Source organism: Temnothorax nylanderi, unplaced genomic scaffold (assembly GCF_030848795.1).
Source record: "Temnothorax nylanderi isolate EJ_2023f unplaced genomic scaffold, tnyl_v1.0 TNYL_tig0002_pilon, whole genome shotgun sequence".
Classification (NCBI taxonomy): Eukaryota; Metazoa; Arthropoda; class Insecta; order Hymenoptera; family Formicidae; genus Temnothorax; species Temnothorax nylanderi.
Genome location: NW_027249064.1, coordinates 2,902,991 through 2,924,986, shown reverse-complemented (window position 1 = coordinate 2,924,986; position 21,996 = coordinate 2,902,991). Strand labels below are relative to the sequence as shown.

Sequence of the window (21,996 nt, the reverse complement as noted above, 5' to 3'; positions counted from 1 at the left end):
TCCTTATAGATAATAGAAATTAGAAGAAAATACTTATATTAGAGTTGGATCTTAATAAAAATAAATAGTTTTAATATATTAGAAAAAATTATTGAAATAATTAGGTTATTGTTAAAGTTGCTGAAATAAATAAAAAAAGAAAGCAACTTGGTTTATACATTTTATGATATGTAACTCATGCTCGGTTGACGCAATTATTACTACTTTTATAACAAAAATAGATTGAAACCACATTGTTTCACATAATAACTATCTTGACGGGCGCGGACACTTAGCACTTTTTAACCTTTTTAAAAAAGGTAATTCTTTATGCTGATAATTTAGTCGCAGATTGCTGTAAGAAAAAGTCATTTACAAATAAAAAATCTCAATCGTTCTGATCAATGATTATCTGTTGTCATCTCGTGATCTTTTGCATTTCGATGATTAAATCAAGAATCTAAAATTAAATATAACTAGGAAATATTTGATAAAAATTATCGAAACTTTTTTAAATACCTATCTGCAAGTTTTGGAAAGCTAATTTTTATTATTTTATGACTTAAATAATTAAATTTTTAAAGTTATTTGTGTATTATCTTCGGGAAGACGGGAACAAAGGGAAGAAGAACGCAATTAGTATTTTGTAGAATATTTTTATTGGCTCAATTCTCGTGTTTTATACAAAACATCTAACAAACACAGATGCTTCCGGCTGAATTTATTCCGACCTGCCTTTACGAAAAGCGGCTAATCTATCAATTTTTGCATCTAATGCACTTGTGTCTCGCAATTTTTCCGAAGAGTACGCTACGTACAACGCGATTATCGGTTTGCTCAACAGTGCTTAATGTGGATGCATATAATGGTTAATTAATACTAAGCTAGCAATATTGGTAAATGTAATAAAATGTCATGTATCTGTGTTTCTTTTGTATGTATGTGTATGTATATGAGCGTGTACTTGTGTGTAATACTCAACAACTCTGCGCTAAAGTTCAGCCGCGGACGGGGACATGAGGCTAGGCCATGGAAACCGATTTTACAATTTCTGCATAACATTTTTCGCTATATACAAAAACGATCACTAGATCCTGTAACTCGTGTCTGGACGAAGAGCTTTGCGTGCACCATACGCTCTGTCTTTGACTCTAATCTCATCGCCGGTGAGTTTCACGTGGCCGCGAACTCATCTTGCATCCACGCGTGTGCGTCCGATCTTAGGGACGAAGACATGAAACTTTGAGAGGCGACGGTGACGACGCGGATGGTCTCGACAATATGATATGCCTTCGTAGAGATCTATTTAGCAAAACGTTCGTTTAATCCATTAATGCCTAAAGTTTTATAGATTAATTAACAATTTATTACCGCAACAACAACAAAGTTTCCTCCTCCAAGTTTTTTCGTTGAGTTTCACGCCTACTCGGCGGCTCGCTGTTCAGCGAGAGTGTAACCGGATATACTTTACAAATCTTGTCCGAGAGGACCTTCGTGACTATTCCAGCCGGTTTCCGGTATAACTTTTTCACCGCGACGGGATCGGATCGTTGCGTGCGACTGCACCATCGGGATTCCATTACACGCGCGTTATGGAGCACAGTCGAGGATAATCTAATTTCGGCGTAGAATACTTACGGCACGAACGGAACAATTGGAAGCTCAACGATCTACGATGTCGAGCGACCTAAGCTAAGAAAATGTGCTATTTAGCAGAGCATCGAATCGAAGTAAAATTAGAATTATCGAAATGGATACGTTCGGTTTCGGAACTGCGCGTTGAAGCATTTCGGAGAAAAATTTATAATACAAGAATTTTACATGATTAATTTCCATGGATTAATTTCAGCCGTCAATATGCACGTGTGTTTCGAGAGGATAATCTATTTATAATTATTTACAATAAAAATCTCCGCAAAAATTGGAGCTCAAGAAGTTCTTAAAATTAACATATATAAAGCAATGTACTTTCAGGTATTTAAAATTAGTGATATAAGTTTCTTTTTCGTAAAATTATTGCATCGATTTTTTGGAATCGGTAAAATTTGCGTCTTTTTGCTTTTCTGTCTGTTAAATTCAATACTCTGTAATCTCCCGTTCCGTGAAATCATTTCGCCACAAATTAGCGACATTTTTATTTTTATCTTTTCGAAGAAGCAATAGTCATTTTTACAACTTCATGTTATTATCCGCGATGTCGTCTAAAACCGCGCGAATCCGTGTTTGAGGATTTTCAATCCTTATCGCGGGCAATCCTTATTGCCATTACCTGCATAGATCCATCGAAAATATGTCACGCGTGGTCACTTCCGGAACCGAACCGAGCCGGAGACCGCGGTTCGATGCCCTGAGCTTAGAGAGCGGTATCGGGAGTAGTTTCTACGGAATATCACCTATAGGATCCTTGTGTGTTTTTTCTGCGATGATTCGTAAATTGTGCGCCTTTCTCTCTCGTCCGGTAACGCGGTACCTGCACGCGGCCGTCGGGATCTTTCTCTCTCTTCGTCGCGATTCAATTACGCGGAGAACGTGATCTCACCGTCGGTTGCGCAAACCCGCGTGTCGCGGTACGCGAACGGCTCTCTACGGTAGCGTGGAAACAAAAGTGTGAAGAAAAACAAGTCGTCAAGCGGCTAATGATTCGGCCGGCGCATTTCCATGGCCGCGATGTCGTCCACGGAGATAAGCTTTTCTATGGGGATGCATGAGAGCTCACCGCCGACGCACGATTGCGGCTGTTGCCACCTGGCCTCCCTTTCCGCCTCCTTGGCCTTAAGCTCGGCCTCCCGTGCGCGGCGTTCCTTCAGCTTTAGCGAAAAGATCGCCACCGAGCGCGCCCGTTTCATTAGGCTCTGCTTCACGCGCGTCTTCTTCGCCTCCCGGTCCTCCTTCGACGGTTTCTCTTCCTCCTGACTCGAGATAGTCTTACTGGAGTCCGACAACCCGCTCGAGTCCTTCTCTTTTTCGGCGAAATGGGACTGCCGTTCGCGATGTTCGTGCGTTTCCCGCTGATGCTGCTGCTGCTGCTGCTGCTGCTGTTGTTGCTGTTGCTGTTGCTGCTGTTGCTGTTGCTGTTGCTTGTGTTCTTGGTATTGCTGCTTCTCCGTCTTCTCGCGCGCTTTTTCCTTTTCGGGCGAGAAGCGGAACTTCTGGTTCCTATGAGCCACCGCCCACGGTGGTGCCGATCTTTAAGTAGGATACTAATATATTAGCATCGAAATATAAGGAATAAGAACGAGCTATTAAACAAATTAATACATATAAAAAATATCTTCATATTAAGAACAAAGAAAATATTCAAGGTTTTTGATCAGGATAAATGTGCAATCAGAGCGCATATTTTATCACAGAAAAACCGCGTATATTTTATTCCTTGTACCTGAGGAGATCGCTATCTGAGGAAGATGCGAGTTCTTTGGAGACGATGCAATCGGTTGACCTATGCAAAGTTAATTCCTCCTCCCGTCCGCTTACCGCAGCGGCACCAGTAATTTCGGAGTCGCTCGATTTTCGTGCACCTGGCTCCAGACCTAATCGACGTACCCAATCGACGCCGCCGTGTGGTCCGATGGTCAGATGATGGCCAAACTGATCGTTGGTACCAGACGCTTCCGGTTCGTTGCTCATCAACCATTCCCTCGAGCGTCTTCCTATTGAGAAACTTCTCATCAACGCGAATATTTATCCGCTTGATGAGGTCTTCCGCGTGATCCTCGATTCAGAATTTTTGTGATAGATATTAACATGTCATCTGCCCAGGGAGTTTCATATATTTTATCGTACACAACAGAATTCTCATCATAAGCATATAATGGTAAAATATTTCGTAATGATTAAAAATAAAAATTATATTAATTATTTTGATTAGCACACTTTTTACTTTACATTGTTATTTAACTATTTCTATTATTCAAAATTTTGTATTAGATGACATTTATTGTTTTTATGTTTTAAATATTAAAAAAAAATAATTATTAATAAGATAACTACGGTGGCAGAGCAACATGTTAATTACATTAAAGTGATTTGAGCGTTACATAAACTTTTCTCATATAAAATCTTTCATGCGCGTTTGGAAAACCGAACCTCGTTCGCCTCCGGGTATAGAACATCTCGGCGTGTTACGAATGTCCCGGGTGACGTTGGAATTGCCCTCGGGTAGGAACGGGCTGGTCTCGCTGCTGCTTCCGCCGCTGCCGGGGGTCCCGGCCATGGGTGGTGTTTCCGCGATCCTCGGCACCGACGCGGCGCTCGGCGTTGTCGGCCCGCTTGGCGTATGGGTGGCGGAGGTCAGGGTCGGCGTGTCCGCACGACTGGACATAGTCGCGTAGCCGGTGCGGTCGGAAAGCAAGTGCTGCTCTTCGCTCTCTCCGTCTGCTGGACTCACCACGAATCTCCCTGAGTTCGAGCGAAATTAATAGCAGGTAGGAGGAAAGGATGCAATGCGACAGGCAAAGCGATTAACACTTTCTTGCTGATAAGTGCGCGGAGATCATTGGCGAACTATCGCAGGATACTGGACAGGCAGTCAATGGCCAATGGATCGGGGAAGATGAAATTGGGATACGAAGATATTTTAATTTTCTCGAAGAAGTCGTATAAAATAGCTTCGATTAGTATGTTAGGTGATAGGCAGATAGTATACATTGAGTTGAGCATCACGTAAAGATGAATTATGTACCTATCACTGTCGTTGGTTGTTGTTCTGGTGACGGAGTCGAGGATAGCCTTCGGACTGCCTCACGTCTCAAGAATTCCACTTTAGCCATCTCGGTGGCGACCCAATGAGGTATATCGGGAATCGCGCAAATAATCACAAATCGAATAGCGAACATTATGTGCTCCAGTGCCACGATTAGTAAAATCGTTTGCGTTGCTGACATCTCCGGAAACATTCGTTGTACCTGCCCACTCAGTCCGATTAGGGCGCAGTTTACCAAAATAGCGACCAAGCCCATCGCCTCCATGGCGTTCTATCAAAGTTGCAAAATTAAGCTTGTATTGGTTGAACTATATTTTTAATCTACACGCAATGTATTTTCCTAATTTAACTTCGCAGATGGATTTAGCACGCAAAAATAAAAAGGAAGGAATATATTCTATTTAACTTTGATTTCAAATTACAATTATTTCTCACTCAATATTTTACTTCTGTTGCGCTAACTGCAATAACGACTTTTTAATAGAGATGAATGATATTGTAAGAGTTTCTATTGGAACCTAAAGTGCTCATTTTGAGCGCTTTCTGTAAAGAGAAGTAGATGAATAATAAATAAATAAATAATTTATAAAATCAGATAATAAATATTTATTAAAATTCTTTTTTAATTATTTTGCTAGCTAAATTTATTCTCAAATTCACACTCGCGTATATTATGAGTTTTCGGAAATCGTTCTTTACTTACCTGCCATGTGCCGATATTCGAGACCCTACGCCCGAAAGGTCGTTGAAGTACGAAACACAGTTTGAACGCGTCGCCGCGTAATTCGAGCAAATTCCCAAGTAAAGCGGCCATCGCAGCCAACGGAAATGCGGAAGAGAAAAGACAGACGTATCCCAGTTGCGATAACATTTCCAGATGCTCTGAAAACGCCCCGTCATACTGCAAATTGATAATTATTTATTAAGATATCACACAAAACATCTTCGTGATTGTTGCAAGAATTTTCCAAGTTGTCTATAAATTACAAAACTTACTTAAAGATATTCTTATTAAACTATATATAAAATATAAATTTATATATTCTTATATATATTACATTATATAAATTTATACATATATTTTTAGCACGTTTTTTACCCTGCTATAAATAGAAATGTAATTATTTTATCGTCTGGTTTATACATATATAAAATGTATAAGTATAAAGACTTTCTACATATTTATATATCTTTATAGCTATTAAATGCTAAAAAAATCACAATTTGCTAGTTCTATTGTATATATTTAAATAATTATATGTAGAAGAACTTTTAAACTAACCTGTCAATATTTGGCAATGAAATAAGTAATGCAAGTTTATTTAATATTATTAACTTAATAAAAATGTCTAACACGATGCTAATAAAATGTATATATTCAGTGCTTATCTTTGAATAATTAAAACACTTAATAACTTATCTTGAGCGTGGATCCACGTGCATTTAAAGTAAATTAAATTTTGGCAAGACGCAAATTGAAAACATGAGGGTGGGCTCTGCGTGATAAGCCGTGAGAACTCTGTTTATTCCTTTCGGTCACTCTGCATAATTTGAAACTTATGTGATATTGAAGAATATAGTCGGAAATATTCCGACATTGTTCTATCTAAAGAGTTGGTACTTAGAGCTGAATAAACTTTTTTCTAACAAGCCAAAACAACGTAAAATTTTTATTATTTATAATGTATACGTATTTAATAAGATTGGATTTTATATAAAATTATATAAAATTTAATATTTTGATAAAATGTAACATTGCTATAACAATTAAATGTATCTTAAAAATAGTTTAATTAGTAAAAATTATGCAGTTTGCATTTTTAAGAAAAATCGCAATTATTCATGACAGAAAGGATTGGTCTTTAATGATAGGATGAGTGTGTGATATTACCTTCCTGGTGGATACCTGTGCGTCGTCGGTGGAATGGGTGTGAAACGGGAAAAAATCATTAAAATTCTGCAAAAAGAAACGACCAACAAACGCAACACGGCATTGACATTACTATTAATAGTTCGGCTCAATTGTCATGCGATAGAATGCGCAGAGTGCAGTCTGAGCGGAAAGAAAGGACGGAAAGATCATAGAGGCGAGATAAATGGGTCGATCTATGATACGACGCGTTCAATTCACTCGCAATCTTGTACGACACCCTCGAGACCTGTTCAAGGAGAGAGAGACCTTGACAAGACAACTGAAGCACCCATCAAGCGTAATCTCGATAGAGAGACGCATCTCTATAGTCTTCTTTATTTTTGTATACATCGCGTTTTCGATTGCGAGTGCTTCGAAAGTCGTGCGTATGCGTGTGCGGCATAGTGCTCCCAGAAAAACGAAAGAGCTATTGGCTAAATCTAGACCAAACCTTGAACGTAATGTCACTAAGTAGAGAATTAGTGGGATGCCCTACTCTGTAGAGGGAACTCTCCAGTTCTGCCTGGCTGACGTTCCGCGGTTGCTTCGATTTGCCGCTGTCAGGTCGTTCATCCTTCTCCTCGTTGTCCTTACCGCCTTGTATCTCCTCGCCCTCCTGGCCGGGGGGTGGCCTCGCCTCGCTGGGACTCAGGGCCCCGAACAGCTCGAAGCTTAGCCGCGCCAGTCGTAGTTGTTCGACCAAATACGGCACCGCGGATTCCTTCAGATTTCCAATTACCTGGCGAGCTATGAGCAGAGCCGCCAATTGCTGAAACGGAAATTTATATTCTCATGTGGTTGTAATACACCGCAGGGGAGATAGAGATTCTCACCTCCTTGAGTCTCTCTTGATCTTGAAGATAGAAGGCGATGTAAAACAGCGATAGGAAGGAGTTAACAAACTGAAACTGAAATGTAGGATAGTCGTTGCAGATTATCTGAAGATCGCAGTGGCGTTAACACACACACCATATGTACAAAATGTACACAAAAGCGCGGTTACGAAGGCCTGTGATGTATAAGATTATTAAGCGTAAGCAAAAAAGTGTTCTTTTGCGAAAAGAATGTTCATGCAGCGACAGAGACAGCCAGAGCAGGCACATCTGCTTTAAAATAAAAAGCTTGAAGTCTATATTGTATTTTTCAAAATGTCCACCTCTAATATACAATTATTTTCTTTAAACATTGCCGTTAGTTTTCAATTAATTTAGAGTAATTGTGTAAGCTTATTTGTGTGAATCGCAGATTAATGTGATTGAATAAAATTAACCGAATTAAAGAAATTACTTTTATTTTTAATTATAGAGGATTTTATAATAAGTGAACAAGTAGTTTAGAAATCTAATGTTTATTTTATTTTAAGTATTGTATATTTTTTATTTATATTTTACATAGAATTTATTACGTTTATTCAAAATTCAAATATATTGTGTAAAAATAATTATGACAGAATAACTTGAGATTAAAAATTATATTTCTACAAGATTTTTTTTAGAAGAAAACTTCTCTATTTATACAATGACATTGTACAGTACATACAATGAATTGTTGTGAATAAAGATGTGATTTTAGTAATTATACCATAGCACGCAGAATACTATGAAGCTACTAAACTTCTTTGAATATAATATTTTATTTCGAGGATCAATGCAGAATTAATTCTTGATTGAAAAATGAATTGCACAAAACGATTAATAATAATAGTTGTGAAGTTAAGCGATTCAAGCAAATTAAAATTACAACATCTCGTGTAATATAAATAGCTATTGACAAAGTTTTTTTAATTCGATTCATGGCATACCATCAAAATATTGTATGTGATAACATAAGTAAAAGTGATGAATACTATTTATTGCGTTTAATTAGAGGAGGACATGTGTACAACGTTTAGCACAACATTTATATTCTATTCGTTGAAAATGGAGAGTTCTTCTTATTACCAGTGCCACTTTGTAGATCAGATGATTCTCGTACTCGGTGTCTAGTCGATAGTTTTCTGCGTCCAACACACAAAAATCACAAATACTATCTACCGCACCATGAACGCTCTCCAAAACTTAAATGATCACGAAACTGTATCTATAGTATGTCACGGGTTTAACCACATAAAAAAAAAACAGAGCAACAATCTTTCATGTAAATGTATGATGTTCTCGTTACATAATCTTTCAATTATTCTCTAGAAGAAGCTAAGCCGTGGAAAAATTATCGAAAGTATATGCTAGGCTTTTGAACTAGACGTGCACAGTGTACCGTAGAATACACATATCGATGCGAAAAAGTCGGCAAATGGCAATTGTTCGTATTTTGAGTCGCACGGAGATACGATTATGTCGAAAGAAAGAGAGGAAGAGAGAGAGTGTGTGAAAAAGAGAGAGAGTAAGAGAGAGAGAGAGAGAGAGGGGGAAGGAAAGAAAAGAAAGAGAAAGTGTAAAATACAGGGACTCGATTATCATTGGGATACATACCCAAATCATTTAACCACACCGCGACTTTGAAGTACGCTTCATCCATTAATGCAATCACCACCGCGAGTAACACCTTTGGCACGTAACTAAGCCAGAATCCATAGCCTCCAGATTCAAGATGCGCGTCCCACCAATCCTGTAATTTTGCGAAGTCAAACAAGTCGAAGAGTTATAGTAATATATTTATAGTAATATAAATTTCACAATTTTTTCAACTTCCTTCTTTGAAAAATGAGTGCAAATAAATTGTACATTTATTTATTCTAAACATATATTCAGCATAAATAAGTCAAAGTGACAAAAAATAAATATTTTTTGCCATTTGTACTTATAAGTTTTTGATTTAGATAATTATTATATTTACGTCGCTTTTCTGTTTCTAAATGATCAAAATCTTTATCTTATATATGAGGAAATAAGTCTTTAAACGATCTTAATATAATCATTTCCCTATAATCAATTTAAACTTTTTTACGGTTAAAAACTGTGCAATACACTTATACGTGCCTGTATCTGAAAACTCAGAATCATAACGATGAAGACGAAGAGTAAACAGATTGCGATAATAGGAACGGTCACTAAGTATCGAAACAAGTTTCTTCGCCACCTGGGATACGTCGGTTCCAGCCTACCCGTCACTGGTGAGACTTCCAAAGTTCCCTGAACACAGTTAGGATTGAATTGATTAAATTGATCAAACCTCTCGAACGGGCTTTACAAGTGGACTTTCGTCAAAAATCCGTGGCGTATATTTTCTATATTTTCACTTGTATACGGCGTAACAAAAAAGCATGTTCTATTCTCATAGCGCTGTGCAGGTGTAGACGCTGGAGTAGCACACTACGGCGTTACCATGCCGAGATCGGAGTGCTAAGGTTTAAAAATATTGGAAAGATTCTTACTGTAAACAGAGGTCTAGGCTCGACCAATAAATCGTCCCTCTGATCCAAAGTGCCCCACCTGTACGCCAATTCTGCGCCCCTCCTTTTCCACGTCTCTAGGTATACAGTAGCCCATATCACGTTGAACACCGAAAACAGAACGTACGCCACGTCCTCCACCGCTTGGTTCCTACCGATGATGCCGACCTAAACAGTCGGGATTCGATTGTTACTTATTTTTGCTTACCTTTGAATCTCAGAGCATTCCGTTGTCTGAGAATCCGGTTTATTTTAAATCCAAATTTGCCATTAGTTTCGTTTTATTCGGTTTATTAAATAAAAAAGATATATTTTACACACTTGCTCTATACTCGTTGCTTGACTAGCGATATGTGAGACTTGTACATACCCAGTATATGACACCCACTGCAGCTGGAACGATCAAAGCGGTGGTGTAGTGGCCGAGCCAGGCGAAGTACATGGTGATTTTCACCCCGAAGTATTTACAAATATCATCCAACGGTTGAGGGCTGAGGAACGCGCGGACCCAACTCCGTTGCAGTTTCTCTAACGCGGGTAATTCGTGAAGAGGGAAGACCTGACGAAAGCAGAGTCGCGTCACGGATCTCCCCTTCGACGAGATGAGATTCCTTGAATCTCATCTCGTCGAAGGAGCTGCGAACGGGGCACGGTAAAATCAATATACGCATATATCGCACCTGAGAAATAATACCGGATGAAATGCACTTTGGGATAATCGCTTGACCCTCCACCATCTTAAGACCGGGTAGACTATGGAGATCCTGAGGGCCGGCCCTCAGGGTGTGAAGTAGGTGCAGAACAAGGGACTGCCTTTCCTGCGTAGTGAAGAATCGGATCTCGTCGTCGCTACCTTCGAAGCAGTTAGCCTCGGAGCCGACGAACTCCTTAAATCCACCGCCAAATTCCTGTCTCACGGATTTTGGAAGATGCACCTCCTCGGCTGCCTTGAGCAGACTGCGAGCCGGTCGAGTTACACGTATGCGACTGATCCTTACGCGCGCGCGATTTTCGTTAAAGTGTATACCTTATATTCTATCGAGAAACGGGTACTTACACGCTGAATGGTGCCGTAATGTAAAACCCGTAACTGTCCGACGAGGCGTGATGTCGCACGTGAACTATTAGCCCCGGGGTTCCAGCCCGGAGCCGACCTAGGAGCCACATCAGGGTCTCGTCGTTCGCCCCGTTGGGGAACATCATGACTACATCGCATTCCTAAAAGAAGTCAAATTATTGAGCTTTTTGCGCATGATTTACGTGACAGACAGTGATTGAATTTACAACATCCATCTTTCTAAATATACAATCTCTATATCTATATAGATAGATTTATTATATACATCTAACATAAATATAATAAATAAAAAATAAGTACAACGTTTCATAAAAAGAATTTTTATAAATTTAAAAAGTTTTTATTCTGCATCTATATCGCGCGCGGTAATAATTTGTAAGGATCGCAAAGAAAAAATTGTGGAACAGCATATTAAGTTTATTGGATGACCACATAAATCCATTAGGTACGCTTTCCGAAGAATAATAGTTCAACGGTCTTACATGTTTCGTTTCGTGAAGTATTAATGGTCTCCAACGCGACTGAAAAAAACCACTCGAAGGTCTAGTGGTGTGGCCAAATAAGTTACGTGTATTACTAGGTCAGCCGTGTTATCGGGATATCGTTGTATGCGAATTGGCAATATCAAGCGCTATACTAGTTGGATTTCAGCCAGCTTATTCTGATTCTCGAGCGTTAAGATTAGGCGTGGAAACTACTGCGATTCGAAAAAAGTAGACATTATATTTAGGAAAGGAAAATAGTTATATACGCGATGAATTAATTCCTTTTGGACAAGAAATTGCTTACCATCCTGACTTAATTATCCACTTTAATAGTATGGTGCCAGCAATAATTCCCTTTCTCTTTTTCTCTTCCTTTCTTTATATAATTTATATAAGATGAATTAATACCGCATAACGATAATGATTCTTCTCATCTTATTTGATCGAAAAAATTCGAGATATGTAATATTATTTACTGCAAACAAAAAATACTGCGTCGCAGCAAAAATATTCTTTAAATATATACATGCTATAATTTCCATTTGTACTCCAAAATGTATATCATCTCAAATAATGGAAACAAGTATCGTTATGAAAACAATTAGTTTGCAAATCACGTGCAAATATGCAAATTCTACAGATGATATTGCATATTACGATACCTATTGCATTTACATAAGTTGAACAGATGACTCTAAATGAAATTTTTAAGAGAGAGAAAGAGAGAAGTGGAAAATTTCGAAACTTTTATTGAAAATAATATATTGTTAAAATTATTGTAAATGTCCTATATTTCATAAAATAATATGCTCAAGATAAATTCATTTTCCATCGAGCTAACACGACGAAAATCGAATTCGCAATTCAAGACGGAGATAGTAGGACAAATAAAATAGTATAGAATCAACAATGTAGCTTGAAAGGGTAAACATCACGAAGTTCTTCGGTACCCACTAATAGCTTGACGATCGATATTATCACTTTCGTAGAAACAGAAGTACATACTATAATCTTTAACGATTGTTGTCACAGAATGTTCAATTCGATGATCCAATTTACAGAAGAGACTTTTTTGTTTGTGTTTTTAAAAATAAAATTCAGAATTAGTATTCTTGTTAATAGGTATATGTGCCAACGTGTTTCTTTTATCAGATTAGATTTTCGCGGTGATATTGAACGACGCTGCATACCATGATTGATGAAGATAGTCACGTACACGAGGAAGAAATAGAGATACTTGAGTACCTGTCGCTAATGGCGACACACAGACGCTACCGTTATCGCTGTGACCACAGCAATCGAGTGTTAAAAGGATATTATATAAGCGATATTACATTACCAGTCGAGAAAACTAGCATTGCCTTTTATCATAAAAGAGTATTCGCGCATTAAACTCGTACAAAATGACCGGAGTGAAACGTGACGCGTACCTCACTCCTTTAATAACGTTTGGAATCGATAATTTACCTGTAAATAGCGTTGTGTTGCATTACGTAAAATTATTCCGTGACATTGACACATAAAATTTATAATTAAATTTATTTCGAGTATAATTGTAATTGGACAAAACTCGCCAATTTCTCCACTTTATGAAATAATATCGAAATTGAAGTACTGTCTGTGCAGCAAAACGTTTGCCAAATAATATCTCGCCAAATTTGATATCGAATAATATTTCGCGAAGTTTGATGTTGAATATTATTTAATATTCAAAAACACCTTTATTAATAACTTATTTAATCTAGTTATTACATTCCAACGACAGTTATAACATTTTACACCCGCTGCTGTGATGTCGACTGAAAGATACGAATTTCCGACGAGACTTCCTTTCACGGAATTATGATGTTATCTACGATGTCGAATGAATACTTAATAGTTTTTACTCTTGCCTATCATGAAAATTGCTTTCGATCCATTTAACTGTGTGTTTAATAATACTTAAAATACATACCTGAGTAGGAACCTTTTGTATCCATAGGCGGCGGGGGGTCATTAAATGGCCTGTACATGGTATTTTCCGTCTCAAAAGACGGGACGCTGCAAACAGAAACATGTAACAGTTGAGATTATTAAATTTAAGTTAGGCATGACATCGTCGGTTCATATTATTGATTGCACGAAGAATTATAACTTAGAGATGAATGAAAGTTTCAAGTCTCAGTACGCGCGTGGCTTCTGCAAAATTTAATATTCCCAATTATTTATTGACATGGCACGGGTGTGTAATTCCTTTTATTTTTAACTGACATGAGTCGCCTTAGCTTCGTGTGGGCGTATACCATTTTTAAAAATTATTCTTCGAATTATTCAGGTTGGATCTCGACCATATTATCGAGAAAATAAATTTATGCACACTGCAACATTGAACGGCGACTCCTTAAATAGATTAGCTATACGTTTTTTGTATCGAAAATATTACAAATCGTTACAATAAAAAGCGACCGCGTATCGTATATTTCTAATGAAAAAGAGCGCGCAAATTTCTTTTTCTCGTGCGAATTTTCTCAAGTATTATATATATATAAATATATGTTTAAACTTTTATTATTAGCATTTCTTTTTTTACATTTTTTACAAACTATACATGTTGCTATAGGAAAAATAAAAAGATAACGGCTATTTTTGCATGGAACAGATAAACCTTGTATAAAAGAAAGAAAAAATGATGTATTTTTAAATATTTGGTGCATTATTTGGATAATCTAATAAGATAATGATTATAAAAGAAATGATTATATTCGTTATGACGTATATATTTCGGTTTTGTACACTTTGCGTGCGTTTTGTTTCACGCATGATGCGCATAATGCATCACTTATCCTTGTTTAACATTCGGTGAACAACAAGGATAAACGATGCATTATGCACATCATGCGTAAAACGGAACGCACCTTTTGTTCGTAAAAAAAATGTACAAAAATAATTGCCGAGGAATAACGTTTCGCCGTTAGGGTTGATTCCTCTGACGTCAGTTAACTTCGGTCATAGTTTGATTGTCTCTCTTGTTTGCCAAAAGGGATGGAGAAACAATTAAACTACGGTTAAAGTCAATTGATGTGGTAAGAATCGGTTTCTCTGGACACGTGTAACGGAAACCAAACGGTAAATTATACCGCTGCGCAAGGGATGCGACCATTAATCTCGTATACCTACAAACGTGTAATGACAAAAAATCCGTCGACAAGATAAAGTATGTGCGATTACTTTGAGCGAACTCGAAGGTATCTAGCGTAGGCGTGATGATGGGCATTCATCTATGTCGACCACAAAACTTTAAAGCTCTTATCGGTATACACTGTCGTTAAAAGCTTAAATTTCGAGTTTACAAGAAGCAGGTTTTTACAGAGAAAGATGCAATATTTGTTACCTCTTTTGCTTTACATAAAATTAGACATTAATGCTCACAGTTTGCACTTTTTATTTAAATAATTAACAGAAATTTTAATTATTACCTAATTAAGTGACCATGTACCATACAAAACAGTAATATTTTATTTTTAAATTATATTTATTAAATTTTTTTAGGTACATATAAAGATTTTTTTTAAATTGCGACTTTAAAGAGGATAGCACTATTATATAGACTCTAAATCGTTGTTTCTACTAAATTATTATTTTTGAAGCTTTTCGTAAAATATATAGAGACATTATAGCGTAAAGCGTAAATGATGGCAGAGAGTTCCAACAGTAGTTGGAGATTGCTAATGCAAGCGTACCTGAATTATTCCGTATTTTGTACCCTGTTATCTCTCATTGTCAGTGCAGGAATATAATTTGATTTATGATTTTCACCAACACTATCCACGGTTTCCATGTGCGATAATATCAGAGCAATCAAGTTATGATTATACAAGAGATCTCTTCTTATAGTATCTTTTTTATTTCTTTTGCATTTTTATATTCTTTATGCAATTAAAAGAAAAACAATGTATTAAATAGATAAATGTTATGAAAAGGAAAAATACACCTCCAATTTAGCACGTGACATGGTGTGAAGGCATAAATATTAGTTCTTCTAAGCCTCGTGACATGATAATTCATGTGCAAATATTGGTTCCTCTAGTCCCGTTGTAGACCTCAAAACTAGTCTATTCAGAAACATCTTGAGAGATTCTCGAAATACGTGCATTATGTAATATAATAGAAGAAATTTCTGCACTGACAATGAAGCATGACTAGAAGAACCAATATTTGCATGAATTATCATGTCACGAGGCTTAGAAGAATTGTTTACAAAATATATTTTTTTATAAACAAATTATATGTACATATATATAATTAACAAGCAGGATATTTGGTACTAGAAATAAATTAATAGATTCTGTTAGTTTTATTGCTCTTTTGATTATTAATGCTCTGGTACGCCGCTGTCGCACGCGCTCGCGCGAAACTATTTGAATAATTAATAACTCGCGAGCCATCAGGTCGGAAATTCGCACCTCTGAGATCTAGAGTATACGCCGTGGTTAAGCTGCCTCGGAAGGTCCCCATTCCGAATCCCTTTGGATGAATCGTCGCTGAAATGCTACCACCGCATCTCATTTCGGTGGGGGGATGGGAACGGAGTGAGAATCCCTCTTACGTCACAGCCGCGCATATATACAGATATATATATGTATATATATCTATACTTTCGCGGAGAGTACACGCTGCACGCTATCTACATCTCGTCTACGGACGGTGCTGCACAAAACGCGGAAATTATGGACACGATCGTCTCGAACGAGAAATCGCGCGTTTCCGTTAAGGACGCCATTTAACACCGTTGATGCGCGCATCATGGATGCACTCGGGCAAAATATTACGCGGCAATTATGCGAAACATGTGTGTTTTAAAATTGCTTTATTAATACGCATACAACATATTATATAGATTCTTTTCATATCGATTTCTTGATTAGAATACACATCTTTTCTTGATAACAATTTTCTGATTTTGACTTTATTTTTTTTTTGAAGCTAATGAAAATTTAGATATTTCCATAAAATAAGGATGTAAATGCGATAATGTATTTCGAGGGATTAATATAATTTAAAGTTTAGTTGCAAAAATACAAAATAACTCAGACCGCATCTTATTATCTACAGATTCTTGGATCGCATTAGATATCGCAATTCTGTTTATGAAACAAAACAATAATTAGATTGTCTAATCGCGATATCTAGCAACATGTCTCGCATATCTCCGCAATATGTGTCATCATATGTCTGATGTAGCTATACGAAATCGTCGGGAGATCTTTTCTGCCTTCTGTTTTTGTGTTGTATATTTTTACTTCGTACAATCTCTCCGAGAAAAATGTTAACAGGAAACTATCGCGATGACAGATTGAGAAGCTTTATTTACGTCTTTTGGTCCAAATAATTTTTGATCCAAATATTAATCTTTTATTATCTCTTCACCTACTTAGATCTTTGATAAATTTCATATATTTTGCAAGCTGCTACAGGCAAGTTATTCTCACGAAGCGCGCCTACAAACAACTATTTGTGCGCCAACAACTTTTTTTACTGAATAGTCATGCTTCATCGACTTGGTATACTCGGAATGAGGTCAATGCACCTTGTTTACACTTGCAGTCCGACGACATCGGGCAGCGAACGACTTGAAGGTGCCAGCGCATCCATAAAACTATAAAAGCTTTTCCATGTGACGCTTTCTTGAGGAAAAAGCTTTGCAAATATAGTTTGGAATAAAATAGCTTTGTAATAAAATTACGTATGAACGGAGTAAGATTATCTTCAGATATCCTTCTCTTCTTTTCACTCTGTCATATTAGATAGTTAACCTAGTTATCGTTCTTGTATTAGCGTCATCTTGAATATCCATAAATCTTCATATTAAAGATTGTACCATTAATCTTTATATTTCAAATTTTATAATCTTTTAAAATCTTTTTCAGAGAGATTGGAAATGATCTAAGTATAAGATTAAGTTTTTTTTTTTATATTGGCCCTCTCGCTCTTCTCTTTTAATTTTTGATTGGACTAACTTATTACATTGCATCTACATTCGGGTTGTTTCGTGGGCTTTTTCTAATTTCTCGCCTTTAAAAAGTAAGATAAAACCATAGCAAAAATAATTCGCTATGTATACATATATTAATATTACATAGTGATTTGACAGAAAAAGATTAGAATGTAATAAAGCCAATTTAAAAGTATCTTAGAATTCGTTGTAATAAAATATTAACGTGATAATAATATAATGTGAATTTATTACATTAACGTGGCATTAATTATAAATTTTCTTTAATATAGAAGGCGTGAATCGATAGGAGAGCTGCATCTTTATTAAACCATATATTATTCTGCATTAAAGCATTTTTACGATCGCATTTGTATTACAATTCGTAATTGCCAAGTAAAAGTCGATTATATTACGATACATATTATGATATTCTCGTTCAAAATATGTTATACAAGCTATAGGTTCTTTTGTAATTTTCTAAATATTGTAGTTGTATACTCCAACAGGATATACGCTGTATAAACTTTTTCTTTACTTATTTTACGGATGAGGATTTAACTTACAAGTTGTCTAGTACTAGTACATCAGAGAAATTTTCTCTTTTATAAAGTCTTCCGGAATAACAAGAAATTTATAATATCGAAAGAAAAATGTATAAAATTAAGAAAAGTTAAAAAGTATAATATTGTATATACAAATCTCAATTAAATTTATGGAAAAGAAGAATTGATATAAAAAAATTCATTACACAATAATTTACAAATAAATGAAAAAGTGACACATTGCGAACAATAACATATTCTTATATCGCTCAACGTTACAAATTCTTTGCTTTATTGCGGATACCAAACCAGAAGTATAATCCCTGAAACTTGCATTGAAATCGTGATATCAATTATCGTTTCTTCGTTTTAAACTCCATGTAGGTTATTTCAAGCCGTAATCAGTGAATAATACACAATGCGGATGATGTACAATGTGTCACATCATTCGGTTCAATGCGCAATTGTGATGTGATACAAAAACAGGTCGAGTAGCCGTATTCGAGTATTCGAGCAGCACGATTGGAACCGACGCTTCCGTTAACAAACGTTAAGCGTTCCTCTAAGCTTTTATGCCTTCTGAGAGCTGTACTTCCTAAGAACACCGGCGATCCTTCAATCTTTTTTAACTTTGCCATCACCGAAGTTGTCCCCTTTCAATGTTTATAAAATTCAACAACTGGAAAAACGCACAATACAGAAATGTGTCTGATCTAAAGTCCCTCTTTGAATTAATTTGATTTAATTAAATCAAGATTTAAGATTAAGATTGCTATATTTAAATTAAATACTATTAAAATAAGAGATTGAAAAATATATGTATAAAACCAAGTAGAATATTTTTATTAATTTACATTAAGGGAATTCCGCACCATGTGTCAAACGAATTCGAGTTAAGTTTGGGCCGATCAAGTTGGGCCGCAGTTCAAAACTAATCCCGTGTGGATTTCGTGTTAATCAAATTTATTAATAAGTTTTTGGGACTTTGATAAATGTGAAAATTTCACGGTTGTTAAGCTAACTAAATTAATCATGATCTTCGTTCTATCGTAAAATGATATAACTTTGTCATATCGAAGATATAATATTGTAAATGTTTTCAGTTCTGAGTAAATGTTTCGGAAGATAGAGAATTTTTTAAAGCAAATTTGATTTCTGCAATATAATTAAATTTAGTTAAAGAATCGTAAAAATTTGCACATAAATATTTGAAAAATCTGAGTATACACAAATAAAAAAATGTATAAGAACAAATTACTATATAGGTTAAAGAATGAATATATATCTTTACATTTATCCAATTTGATGTCGCAGTTGAGTTCTTTTTGGTTTTGCATGCAATTTTCCAATTTATTTCTATGTAAATTGAAAATTTGCAGTAATGATCAATAAAACGTTAATGGGTTAATGTATTCTTCTTTTGTCGAATACATTTAGTTTGTTTTAGATTCTATTATCAATTAGATTATATATATGTACTAATTATTCTGTAGACGTTATCTGCAGAACAAGCAGTGTACTACTTTTATTACATACAAGTACATAATGCATTCAGTCCACGTGCGATTCTTACGTAATTCCCGTGCGCACATAAAGTACGCCGAATGTTAAAATTGGCAAAGCATAGGATAAGCGATGAGAACCACGTAGAACTGCGGTATTTCCCGAATTACGGCTATTTCTATAAAACCAGATTTTTATGTTAAATAAATTAGTTACAACTCATGAAATATTAAAAAATCTTGTATTACAAAGCGTTTTTTATCATTTTCAGAAAAATACTAAATAATTTATCCTTGATTAAAATATTTTAAATTTATTTCTTTTATTATTTGTTACATATAAAAAAAGGGAATAATTGTTCGATTATTATTAACTAGCTGGTTACCCGGGCTTAAAAATAATTAATTCAGTATCCCTTCCCTTCTATTTAATGATTTAATATATTATTAATAATAACATATATTACAATTACATTAACGTATTAAATTTATTATTAAATATCTACGCAAGCTCCCATTTTATAAATTATTAACATATTTTAGAATTTTTATTTATTTTATTTTTGTTATAATTTTAGAGGGAAGAAGAAAAAAGTATAACAAATTTAAATTCTGCTTAAATTACTGCTGTTGTACACGTGTAATACATGATTAACAGGAAATTTAAATTTCATGACAGGTGTGTTATGACATATATTTTGAGGAAGATGTTATCAATTAATCGATTAAACATGAAATAACTTCTATTTCATATTCTATCGCGCGAAAGGATCTCGGTGTATCTGCGATGCATTTATATAGCAACCCGCATGAATGCCATAACAGCAACCATTTCGAAAGTGCAACTGCAACATGGCGGTCTGGAAACATCGAGGTCATCAAAAGAGATGAACATAACATAAAACATGCTTTTTTCGCAAAGATATTTATCATTGCAAATCGAGCGTGGTGTCATTTCGTTGTACCGCCGGAAACCGCATGAATTCATCTCCCCCAAAATTTATGTATTATTTATGAGTTTCGTCATGTTCGCAGATACATCAATAGAGAACGATTCTAGCATACCAAATACATGAAATATATCTATGAAAGCGTTTATACCGAAAATGCAAGGATGCGGAAGTAACCGCATGAATTTATCGAATTTATGTTTTCGTATCGCTTAATGATAACGTTAGTAATTAATATTATGTTAACGTACGTGCTGAATTAGGATACGCTAAATAAACGTTACTATACACATAAAAACATTTGAATTCTAAAATATCCAGATACTTTTACGGGAGAGGGTATACGTTAATAATAAGTTAAATGCGGCAAGTGATTCGATCTATAAGATCTAAATTCGCACCCTATGGTGTTTATCTCTTAATCGCGATATTAGAGGCATGCATACGCGATCGAGGGACATAGTCGATTCGCAAATCGGTATTAACACACGTCGGTTCGCTCCGCCACGGTTACTTTGTTGAACGAGGCTTGGAACGGATCGGAGAGAGCGTTCCGCCTATCGGGCGGCATCACGGGGAAGGAAGATCGATCCCGATATTCGTGCACCAGAAAGTCGAAAAAGTGATTCGGGACTAGGTATCCGCGGCGACGTGTGGTTGCGTGAGGTTTCGTAAGCGACGATGATGCGAGGAACGCGATGGTACCGGGAAGGGACGAAGAAGTGGCGCCTGACTCACCCTTATCGAGGGTCTCGCGGGCCGCGTGTATGACCTTTCTACGACGGAGACCGTCGCCCGCTAGGGCGCTCGTCATCGCGCTGGCGAAGGTCGCACCGGTGCTCGTCGTCGATGACGCGGTTCTGACATCGTCGCCGTTCGCGCACTCGTCCGTCGTGGACGTGGACGTGGTGGCGGTGGTCGACGCGCGATGATGATGGTGGTGGTCGAGGAGATTGATCGGGGACCCCTCGCCGCCTGGCATAATGTCCCGGACTGCCAGGGACCGTAAGTCCTTAGCCGGAGGACCCTTGCGCCTCAACTGAACTGTGACTCCTCTCACTACGTCGTTCTCGCCCGTCCTCTCCCTCTTCGCCTCACCCTCATCCCCACGGTTTACTCGTTGCACCCACCCTCCTCGTGGCCTCGTCACTCCTCACCCTTCGCCGCTTACCGTGCCACCTAGCCATTCGCTCGCACGATGACGACGATAGGGTGAGATCCCTATACGAGCATCTCCCGTCGTATATCCGGTACCACCCGGAATACCACCCCTCCGTGACGTGGCACCATCTGCACGAGGGGGGTTGAACTTTGCCGATCGATGGCGATGTAAGGGTAGATTTTGGCCGGGGCGCGAGATGAAATTCCTCTTAAGGGTTATTAGAAAAAGTTATTAGAACGGTAGTGTAAATCTTAAAATCAGTCCACTTATAAATTTCCCGAAAATTTCCGATGTATTTGTATATATAAATTACGTATAAAAT

General features: G+C 36.8%; 1 protein-coding gene and 1 long non-coding RNA gene across 4 annotated transcripts in view; one reads left to right on the top strand and one right to left on the bottom strand.

The window, feature by feature from the left end:
• The window catches only part of LOC139769430 (uncharacterized), an 81,137-nt gene that overhangs the window by 2,750 nt on the left and 56,391 nt on the right, over window positions 1-21,996 (top strand). The gene's annotated exons all lie outside the window — the stretch shown is intronic.
• Window positions 620-21,573, bottom strand: Wwk (white walker). 3 transcript variants are annotated; one of them, XM_071700249.1, is made up of 16 exons: window positions 21,251-21,573; window positions 13,499-13,584; window positions 11,039-11,199; window positions 10,662-10,938; window positions 10,352-10,540; window positions 9,964-10,149; window positions 9,569-9,721; window positions 9,062-9,197; window positions 8,534-8,589; window positions 7,427-7,501; window positions 7,045-7,362; window positions 5,385-5,582; window positions 4,661-4,952; window positions 4,066-4,356; window positions 3,359-3,629; window positions 620-3,165 (listed from the first exon to the last, which is right to left on the bottom strand). In XM_071700249.1, exons 1-16 carry the CDS (start codon window positions 21,492-21,494, stop codon window positions 2,613-2,615), a joined length of 3,486 nt encoding a protein of 1,161 aa, XP_071556350.1. In that variant the 5' UTR covers window positions 21,495-21,573; the 3' UTR covers window positions 620-2,612. The 3 variants fall into 3 exon arrangements, with proteins under 3 accessions (XP_071556350.1, XP_071556358.1, XP_071556364.1); XM_071700257.1 differs by having other exon boundaries at window positions 4,066-4,377; window positions 7,090-7,362; window positions 21,251-21,572; XM_071700263.1 differs by having other exon boundaries at window positions 4,066-4,377; window positions 21,251-21,571.